Consider the following 11019-nt stretch of genomic DNA (forward strand, 5'->3'; position numbering starts at 1 on the left):
TGTAACATATGTAACCAGGTACATTAACCAAGTTTGTTGGAGTGGATGGTTTCAACCAGCTTTCAGATATACACAGATAATCCAAGTTTGAGTCCGTTAGCAGTTTATGTATTTTTTGGTAATATACTCCTTACATTAATATGTCCTCCAAAAACTCCTCTAGGTTTTGTCTGAGGATTCCAAATAACTTAAGCATGGTTTACGGTTTGAAAAAGCTTTAGGGTTCTTTGCATGAGTATTGCGCGATTGGAAGTTTTGGTCCTTGTGAGGTGTCATCTTTGTTCACATCCTGTATCTACACTACATGATACATTGCAAACTTTAGCCCGATCAATTATTACAGTACCAGTAGAAGGTCCACTAGCAGCAGGGCTAGCTCCTTGGCCAGGCTGGACGGCATCAGAACTGTCAGGCCGGATTGTAGCAGGGCCAGCAGCAGGCTGGTCAGCAGCGGGGTCGGCAACAAGGCCAGCAGTAGGGCGGATCGCTAATAAACTGTTCTGGTGGAACGATCGGACCTCATCCAGCCACGTAGGAAGTCCAAGCAGCTGTGGCGGAGGCCTGGCCTGGTGCGGTGGAAGCCCAGCTAGCTGTGTTGGGAGGTCGGCCTGGTGTGGTGGAAGCCCAGCTAGCATTGGTGGAGGCCTGCCTTGGTGCAGTGCAAACCCAGCTAGCGGTGGTGGGAGGTCGGCCTGGTGTGGTGAAAGTCCAGCCAGCCGCGGTGGAGGCTTGGCCTTGTGCGATGGAAGCCCAGCTAAGCTGTAGTGGGAGGTCGGCCTGGTGTGGTGGAAGTCCGGCCAGCCGTGGTGGAAACCCAGCCAGCCATGCTGGCAGTGATGAGAGCCTGGCCTGCTGTGATGGTAGCCCAGTTAGCAATGTTGAGAGCCTGGACGGGTATATTGGTTTCCAGTCCAGTGCTAGCCATGGTAGTGTTCTAGCTGGCAGTGGTGGCCTAGTCTGGCATGGTGGTATCAAGGCTAGGTGTGGTGGTAACCCAGCTAGTTCTTGTTGTAGCCTAGGTAGCTGTGGTGGTAGCCCAATTGAATGTGGTTTTAGCCCATCCAAAATATTTGAACACTGGAACTGAGGCCCAGGGTTTACTTCAACATCCCCAGCCAGGAGCAGTATCATCAAAGATGAACAGTTCCTCTAAACTCTAAAGGGTCTGAATTTAGCAAATTGTTTGTCTTTACCTGGAGGAGGCTTAGCAGCACGACCATAATCCAACACTCTTGAGTACAGAACATGTTGGCTCCATTTGGCTGGAAGCAGGGTCAAACCATCTCTTTGTCTTAGACAGGTCAAACTCAGAAGAAATAAAGTTGTGAAGATGATAAAAAGTTGATGGCAAAATCCAAGCTGATCTTAATGACTTTTTGGGCAGGCACACATTACCTGTCAGTCTTTGTGCATGTCTTTAATTAATTCATATTAAATGATTATTAGTTTTTAGTCATGACAAATTATATAAATAAAAATGTGCATCTAAATCATAGATGTCAAACTCCGGTCCTCAACGGCTGCAGTCCTGCAGGTTTTGGAGGTTTCCCTCTTCCAACATAAGCTGATTCCAATCAGCAGGATCGTTATCAGGCTTATGCAGACCTTGCTGATGAGCTGATCCTATATCAGCTGTGTAGGAGAACGGAAACATCCAAAACCTGTAAGACTATGGCCCTCCAGGACCGGAGTTTGACACCTATGATCTAAGTTGTATTTTTTCTTTTTTTTGTATTAGAAATAGTTAAGAATAAATTAAATATACAATAAAATATATTTAAATCATTTAATATTTTTTATAACTGTATACCTACATTTGCAGTTTTTGTTTTACAATTCATTCAATTGTGCTTGAAACATGGTGCTGTGAAACATTGCACAGAAATGTATTTTGCATCGGTGCTAAATTTAAGATTTCTAATAATTTTAGTACTGTAGTTGCTTTTTTTAAAGTGCAATTTGTCTATTATATAGATAGAGTGCAAAATTTCACCCCCCCCCCCCAAAAAAAAATTGGGGGCTGTAGTTTACAGCTATAGGCAGTGCTTCTCAATTATTTATTACACCCAACCAACCCCCACCCAAGGAAGAATAAAATATTTTGCCACAACTACCATTTGTCTAGACAATTTTAAGCAGTACTCATCTGCAGAGCTAAAACCTTCCAAACTCTGACAGTGAGAGCGCAATCACACTTTAAGTATAGAAAATTTAAGTTCTGTGGTCACACATGCACCCCCAGCATCACAGGAGAAAACCATACATTGACCATTAACAAAAAAAACAAAAAAACATGGGAACCAGCCAAAAAGATAAATTAATAAATCTAAGACAATTGTGCTGATATTATTGAGATACAATATTCATGATGTGCAGCAAATGAATATATTAAAAAGGGGAGAGAGACAGCTTTTGAATGTTTTTTTTTAATAGAACTGTTGCAACCTTTGTGAAATTTTTCAGACAAACGTGTTTTTCACAATGAAAACGACGTGAAATCAAGTGCTTTCAGAATGCTTGAAGTCAAATGCCAGTTGGGAGGTGGTTGACTGGCCGTGGCACTTTAGAAGGTCAGGACTGTGCGGATGCTGCACAAGAGAAAAAAGAAGAAGAAGAGAAATCGTGACAGTGTTAGGGACACATTTTAATCAATTAAATAAAGGACTAAGGCATTAACGAGCATACCTCTTTCCAGAGTGCATGAGGTCAAACCCCTCATTAATCTTGTCGAATGGCAGCGTGTGCGTGACAAACTCGTCCACCTTCAGCTTCTTGCTCATGTAGTCTTCCACCAGTTTGGGAACACTTTCTACACTTTTCCAGCCTGTGGGGAACAATGTTTAAAGTGGTCTTATTAAAGAAAAAAATGACTTTTTAAATTGCTTGTATACAAATGGTTTGGTCTCTGCGGTCCCTGTCCACCCATTAAGCGTAAAACTACAGTCAAATCTTATAGGCTACTATTTTTTTAATGTGAACAAACCCTTGTGAATGTTACCATATTATGTTTTCACAACGGGGTTTATTTAAATGTACCCCCAAAACAGTTTCTCTTGCCATGATTTGGCAGCTAGACTAGGCGAGGAGCTGCCATTTTCAAGTGCCAGTTGGATTACACTGAAACACCAGCTGCGGTGTAATGTACAAATAAGTGGCACATTCTTGAATGTTTCGCGAAGTCGGCTTGGGGTATGAAGTTTTAATTGCGTTTGGCAATGTACAAATTGGAACCCCCAACTTTAAAAGTGAGGCAGATGTGGTGTACCCTTTAACTCATTCACTCCCAGCCATTTTCACTGAAGCATTCCCGTTCAACCCCAGCTGTTTTACTGGATTTTGCAAGGCCCACAGAATATTGCGTTCGATTGCTATAAAAAGATGAAACTTGCCAAAAGAAAGATTAGAGTATTTTCTTTCATCAGGAAAAAATATATTTATATCTGTTTAGGTTTTGCAGCAATTAGCATTAGAATATAGTTGAGTTTCATCATTATTCACAAATCTGTACAGAACTTTGGGTGAATTAGCTTTTTCTTTTCAAGATGGCCCTGGTTGATCTCTTTAGCTCTGCTGCCCCCCGCTCTCCGTTTTTGTAGTAACTAACATTTCCTAACCGTTCTCTGCAGCTGAGAGGCTGCATCAAAGCCTTCTGTATGCTCTAGCATAAAAAAAAAACGGATAAATATGTCTTTGGGACACTTAAAACATTTAAAATAGATCGTATTTATACGTTTTTGGGAGCAAATGAGTTAAAGACTCACTACATGTAAAATAAAAAAAAATAAAAAAAACACACAAAAAAATCATCACCTCCAAAGGCAGTGCCCCGCCACACTCGTCCCGTCACCAGCTGGAAAGGCCTGGTGGAGATCTCTTGCCCAGCTCCGGCGACACCGGCAATTATGCTCTCACCCCAGCCTTTGTGGCATGCCTCCAGAGCTGCTCGCTGGAATATTCAACTGGTTCATTTCTTTTTCTACTACAATTGACAGGCACGCGAACACAACATCTCACCATGAGCTGCACGTTGCCGATGCACTCGAACGAGTAGTCCACGCCGCCGTCGGTCATCTCCACCAGCACCTCGTTGATGGGCTTGCTGTGGTCCTTGGGGTTGACAAACTCTGTGGCGCCAAACTCCTTGGCTTTGTCAAACTTGGTCGGGTTGATGTCGATGCCGATGATGCGCGTCGCTCCGGCCACGTTGCAGCCCATGATGGCGGCCAGGCCGACGGCTCCCAGGCCGAAGACGGCACATGTGGAACCGGGTTCCACCTAAACGGGAAGGAACCCACCAGGTATGTTATAAAGCTTTGTGAGCTGTACTGTGATATGTACAGTATGTGCAGGTTTACACTTGCTGCAGGGCCGTAAGACCGCTGAAATGCATTGTGTGTGTGTTTTTCTTGGTCTATCTGTGAATCAAGTGCTTTTTTTGTTTCCAAACAATTCCCTCATCTTGTTTTGTATAAAGCACATTATCACCACAATAGTTTAAGTGAAACAAGAGGATATTGCGGCTGTACGAGAAGGTGATCTTATTGGCAAACCTACCTTGGCGGTGTTCAGCGCAGCGCCGTATCCCGTGGAGATGCCGCACCCGAGGAGGCACACCTTGTCAAGGGGAGCACTTTCATTGATTTTGGCCAGGGAGATGTCCGCCACCACGGTGTACTCAGAGAAGGTGCTGGTCCCCATGAAGTGGAACAATTTCTTTCCCTTGCAAGTAAAGCGGGTGGTCCCGTCGGGCATCAGGCCTTGACCTTGGGTCACTCTGAAGGGTGGGAAGAGCCAAAAAAGCATAGCATTAGCATGTTTCGATTAACACACATCTTCCAAACGTTGGTGATGTTAACAAAAGTAAAGTACATGTTATAAGCCTTGAACTGGGCATTTTTTGCCAGTTCCGTTAAGTCACTTATTGTAAATCGATGCCAAAAGGCCTAAAAGAAACAAGACTAATGGAAACTAACAGGATATTTACAAACTAGTTTGTGTGTGTGTGTGTACCAAAGACAAAAAAAAAAATCCAATGTAAATGATAAAAGCTGAATAAACTTTCCTGTCACAGGCCACACCAAATGGCAAATAATCTAGTGACAAAAAAATTATAAAAATCACAACATTATTAAATCAAATTTCCCATTGCAGTAATTTGATTGCATTAAAAAAAATCAAGTAGAAACGATAAAGGCCAAATTCTCATTTTTGCTCCATTTCATCTATTGCCATGTCAAACCTCCTCGGCTTCTCAAGAGTTAAAATCTCCCACGATGTCCTTCCCTACTATTGTTCGTTTTTTTGAGTTACTGTGATTACTCAAGAACTTATTTCAACCCATAAAATTAACCATGTATTTAAAACTCCCGGGAGTGAACGTTGCATTAAGACAAGTGTACCTAATTTTCTGGCAGAGGTTGGTTTTGGGATTCTTGCAGAACTTGCATTCACCACACTGAGGCACATACAGCGGGATGACAGTATCACCTTGACACATACATACATCATTAATCTCTCAGCCTACATAAATACCAATACTTTTTAAAATCCAAAATTTGACTTGAGACTCCTTACCGGGTTTAAATTTGGTGACACCCTCGCCAACACTCTCCACAGTGCCAGCACCCTCATGGCCTAGGACGACAGGGAAGACACCCTCGGGGTCGCTGCCGCTCAGGGTGTGGGCATCGGTGTGGCACACTCCGGTAGCAAAGATCTGAAAAACATTAGTCAATGCTTGTGTTAAGTTCCACTTGATTGTGCAAAGTCCACCACTTAGACCAGCCTTATTTTATGTACACAACCCAAATCAGCCTTGCCTTACCTTAATCCGGACCTCATGGGCCTTGGGTGGGGCCACCTCCACCTCTTCAATGGTCAGAGGCTTGCCGGACTCCCAGGCTACGGCAGCTTTGCACTTGATCACCTGGAAAGTCAAGCACACAGAGTGGCCTTTTTTTTTTTTTTAATGGGCCATTTTGCTTCAAATGCAGAATAAATGTCAGTAAATAGGTGGAGTCGATGAGGCGTTACTTAGAGGATGTTTAACAGTCGGTGTGGAGTAGTGTGAACTTTGAACTAACAGATTGTGGGAAAGGGAACTCATTATAAAATAAAATTAAAAAAACGTGCTCCGTTATTCATCACATAAATTATATCCTTGTGTGTTTACGTGTAACGATAGTCCAGCCATTTTTCTTCTCTAGGAGCTTATGTAACTTGCACTAATTTAATGTGCCGATAAACTGCAACAAAACATCAGTCACGTAATGACATTTGAAAGTTAAATGAAGTTCACTATTAAATGGATGATATTCGCATTATAATTAAAAGTAAGTTTGAAGATTTTACCCACTTTACCAGATGTCGCCATGCTTCTCCAATCTCCACTGTCTCGAAGTCGAAGGCAGGACCGCGAGGTGTGCGCAGCCGTACTAGAAGACACTTTGACCAATCTAACACAAGGATAGAGATGACGTATTTCCAGAACAGCGCTAAACCGCGAAAAAATATATTTATCTCAAGAAACGTCATCGCGTTTGAGTTTCACCCAAGTTGCGTTTGTTTTGTTAAATTTAGGGGGGAAAGTATTTGATACTTAAGGCTCAACCAGTGCCGTTTTCTCCAAAAGTAGTTCGATGTAGTCCTGCAGGGCGAGCCGGAAAAGACGCTCTGACCAATCCGAATCGAGAATAGAGTTGACGTCCTGTACTGTAAAAAGCCGTGAAAATCAGTTTTTGGGAAATGCGTTTGAGATAAACACTAAATATATTGTTTTTCCTATTATTTCATTTTCTATGTGTAAACTTGAGACAGGCCAAAGTGAAGGACTTTGTCCACAAACACCTGTTTAACCCATGACCTTGGGTAGAGATTAAGCACATAAAATTGTTGAGACCTAATAACCATGGCCATAAATCATGATAGCAAGAGCCTTTTGTGTACAGAAGCAGCAAATAGTAACTGAGAAAAAATTATTTTACATAAAAACATTTAATGAAGAAAATTACATGATTTTCTGCAGACAGAATACAAAGTATTTTCAACCAATTTTGAACTCACAATCTTGTAATGACAATTCGTGAATGCATGTGTTCAGGTTCATACGACATGACTCAGGTTTATTGCAAGCATGATATGAGCCTCTTAAATAAAATAACAATGGTCCATCACTCATACGAGTTAGAAAAAAATACTAAAAGAAAAAAAATCCACTCAAGAGGCAATGTCCAACTTTGTAACCCTCACAGAGGACTGAGATAAACTGAGGACCCTTAGCAGATCATCTCCCACCTGCAAACAAAACAAAAAGATGTTCAATACTGATACAATGCCAAAATAAAAGACAATTGACATTCAGAATGTGCCCCTACCTCTGAATCCACGTCCTCCGCCACCTCCTCTTCCTCTGAAGCCGCCACGTCCGCCTCCTCCAAATCCTCCACCTCTCCCACCTCCTCCGAAACCACCTCTGCCACCTCCTCCTCTTCCGCCCCGGAATCCACCTGAAACAGCAGCATTTTAGAGACAACTGTTGATAAAAAGCAACGGTACTAGTTAAAGTAAAATTACAACCAACTATGGATGTGGCAATTTGCTCAAGAGAAGATAAATCATTGATGTTGTACTATCCCAAAAATACCTAAAAAGAAGACATCAGTCATGTCGTATTATCCTAAAAAGACAAAATAGCAAATCACGTTCCTGAAAATTAACTATTGATGTGGCGTCGTAAAAAAAAAAAAAAGAAGACAAATATAGATGTTGTACTTTCCTAAAATGACTGTTAGTTTCCTTAAAAAAAAAAAAATCTATAGATGTTGCCCTTTCCTAAACAGCAGTAAAAACAACAATGTTGCACCATCCTAAAAAGAGAAACTATTGATCTTCTAAAAAGAAGTACACAACTTAATGATGCTGAACTTTCCTAAAATGAAGATAAACGATAAAGACAATGATTATCACGACTATGAAGACAAACTATTGCAGTTTACTTTTTTAAACTACAAACTATTAATGTTGCACTAGTCTTGGGGTGATGTGTGTGTGTGTAGGAGGGATTATTCACGTTCTGTGCTACTATACATGTTTAAAAAAAAAAAAAAAAAAATTATATATATATATATATATATATATATATATATTATTATCTGTATGTTTTTGTTTCATTTTAAATGCCTAAAAAAGTGTGACAATTACACCAAGGTACATAGCAAACCAGGACTTTTGACACCCCCACCAACTAAGGACAGACATCGGAAAACCGGGATATAACACCCCCCCCCCCAACATATAAAAAAACAAAACAATAAAATTAATCACCTCCACGACCGCCACCTCTACCCCCACCGCGGCCTCTTGGTGGACCTTTTTCGCCAGGTGGCCTTGGCAGGAACCTTTGCAGCGGAAGGAGCTTCATTGGATCTATATAAAACTAAACAAGAACGTTGGTCAATTAGATTACAGTTCGATGCGTAGATTTGCATGGAAACTAAATGTGAATTATTACCTTCTGCAATTTCTTAAAAGAAGATGCCTTCATGTTTTCAGACAGTTTGACAGTAAAATACTGAACAGGTGAGTCAAGGAGCGTCTAAAAAGCTACATTGTTCTTACAAAACAAATTAAATAGACTTTCGGTGTGAAAAGGATACAAAGTCCCGTAGCTGTCCAAATATCTCGTCCACCTTTCCTATCTGCTCCTTGTTTTCCAGGTACACCGGCGCGTTGAAGTAGGGAACCTTGTTCTCCTCAGTCGTGCATCTGCACACAACGTCGTCCTCGCAGGGATGCACAAACTCTCCTAAAGCTAGATGGAACAAGAGTTATGTTAAGTTAAGTTAATTGGGGACATTCCAAAATGAGTATTATCAATATTAATGTTTTATCTTCACATTTTATACAAAACACATTTTAGTCATCACAAGTTTAGTTTTACATTATTTTACATAACTGTTCAGCTCTAATAAGCATATATTTAAACGTTTGTCCTTACTTGTTGTGGTGTCAGTCTGCACCGCACCATTAAAAGTTTTATTTTGAATAAATAAATGAAATTAAATTAAAAAATTAAATGAAACAAAGTGGATATTTTGGTTATGACAGGCAACTGTCTTGATAGCGCTCTGTTGCCGTGAATGCCTCGAGAATTACAAGTACAAATTTTGCACCAGTCAATGTGTACCATCTCGTTGCATAATGGTCAAATGGTTAGGCTGGCAATGCCGATAGCAGCCTATCTTTGGTGGCAAAACAAAACGAAAACTTAATTAAAAGACACAAAAGCGGGTGAAGAGGCAGGAACCACGTCCAGTGCATGAGTTAGTCCGGCGATTGACCAATCAGAGCCTTTCACGGCAAAATAGTGTTAGCAAAAGAGTCACGGCAAAAATATCCACTGCCTAAATAAAAACATGCGCTACTGCTAATTAAATCAGAGCAGTGTAATCTCTGCAAAGTCAGATTCATACTGCTCTAACATCAACTCTCACCAACAACGTATTCTGGGGGTCCATAGTCTTGCTGTCGGAAACCACCACGGCCGCCGAAGCCTCCTCTGCCGCCGCCATAGCCTCCTCTGCCGCCGCCGAAGCCTCCTCTGCCGCCACCGCCGAAGCCTCCTCTACCACCGCCGCCTCGGTTATTAAATCCTCCACCTCCCCTGTTAAACCCACCACCTCTTCCACCGCCTCCTCTGTAAGACATTCTTTAAAATTATCTGAAAAACAAAACATCAGAATTTCAAGTAGACGAGTGAATGAGCACAACTTAATGCTATCTAGCTGCTAGCTAGGTCCGACCGTATAAATAACTTTTAAGCAAATCAGTTGACTTTTACAACACATCGCGACGCAATTATTTTAAACTTGACATCAAAATGCTGAAAATGGTACAAAAGCATATAGATTGTATTTCATTTGCGTTACCTACAACTTCTGCAGCGACTACAAATTCCCACAATTCTCCATCAGGCGACAACACGTGTGTGTACTGTGTACAATCTGCCGTAAAGCTATTTGTGTTTAGTGTCGTGATGAGAGGACAAATTGTGTCGCAAATACGGAATGGGCTATGGGCATTGCAGTCACTGATCAATGATTGAAGTACAGTTATTGATGAGATAAAGTAATGTACGGTGTTAACAGATAACCTTAAAATACATATAAATATTTGCAAAATATATGTTCTGTCACTCAATAATGTCAACAACACTCAACAGGCCAGGAAGCTGGACCAGTGCTACAGTATTATATAGTAATTCGTTTGGACATTTTTATTATATTTTACCGATTATTGTAGTACAGTATATGGATATTTTGTTTTCTTCAATATTCTTCATATTCTCAATATGCTTTTTAAAGTTAATGTTACAGTATCCCTTTATCCCATTCACCACTAGCACACTCTAAAAAGAGAATTGAACCACTTTGAATGAATGAATGAAAATGTATTCGGTTCATTGGCAAATTAAAAATTCAACATGGTCAAAAACCAAAAACAAACAAAAAACAAATTTCATACATAAATATACAACCGAAATTTAAGATTAAACTGAATTGTTGACCAATTAATTAACGCATAATTTATTTAACTTAATATATTCATTTTGGATTAATTTAATTAATTTAACATGTCACTTTGGATTAACTTAATTCAATCGCGTGTTACCATTTTGTGAGCATGCATAAATATTCCTTACCACAAGTGGATATTTTGGTACTTAATAGTTGCCTTCCCTGTGCTACTAGACGTCTTCCTCATGAGGTCCAGGAGGTGACTAGAGCTACTACTATAGTCGTAGCGAACTCTCCTTATGAAATTAATTTGACAAGTAAATATCCCTCTTTTTTTTTTGTCAGTGTAGTAATTAAGCACAATAACCACTACTACGACTACTGCAATCACTTCTACTACAAACCACTTCTATGACGAATGAGTCGTGCACTGCACCACTGCTACTAATACTACTGCTACCACTGAAAAATGCAATCTTTTGACATCTGGCAGGTAAACCCTACA

General features: G+C 40.6%; 2 protein-coding genes across 3 annotated transcripts; both read right to left on the bottom strand.

The window, feature by feature from the left end:
• Nucleotides 1-2406: 2406 nt before the first annotated feature.
• On the bottom strand, nt 2407-6438 carry LOC147168357 (alcohol dehydrogenase class-3). The gene is made up of 9 exons (XM_086084451.1): nt 6356-6438; nt 5825-5926; nt 5575-5716; nt 5400-5487; nt 4555-4774; nt 4015-4275; nt 3811-3946; nt 2686-2824; nt 2407-2588 (listed from the first exon to the last, which is right to left on the bottom strand). The coding sequence occupies exons 1-9, from the start codon at nt 6371-6373 to the stop codon at nt 2564-2566; spliced, it is 1131 nt and encodes a 376-aa protein (XP_085940577.1). The 5' UTR covers nt 6374-6438; the 3' UTR covers nt 2407-2563.
• Nucleotides 6439-6974: 536 nt separating this feature from the next.
• gar1 (GAR1 homolog, ribonucleoprotein) lies at nt 6975-10011 on the bottom strand. Of its 2 annotated transcripts, none has more exons than XM_086084452.1 (7): nt 9927-10011; nt 9492-9718; nt 8655-8809; nt 8510-8569; nt 8323-8434; nt 7374-7505; nt 6975-7293 (listed from the first exon to the last, which is right to left on the bottom strand). In XM_086084452.1, the coding sequence occupies exons 2-7, from the start codon at nt 9703-9705 to the stop codon at nt 7283-7285; spliced, it is 684 nt and encodes a 227-aa protein (XP_085940578.1). In that variant the 5' UTR covers nt 9706-9718; nt 9927-10011; the 3' UTR covers nt 6975-7282. The 2 variants fall into 2 exon arrangements, with proteins under 2 accessions (XP_085940578.1, XP_085940579.1); XM_086084453.1 differs by having other exon boundaries at nt 9931-9970.
• Nucleotides 10012-11019: the final 1008 nt, after the last annotated feature.

Source organism: Leptonotus elevatus, chromosome 9, assembly GCF_054856555.1.
Source record: "Leptonotus elevatus isolate MCC_2025b chromosome 9, RoL_Lele_1.0, whole genome shotgun sequence".
In the NCBI taxonomy this organism is placed as follows: domain Eukaryota; kingdom Metazoa; phylum Chordata; class Actinopteri; order Syngnathiformes; family Syngnathidae; genus Leptonotus; species Leptonotus elevatus.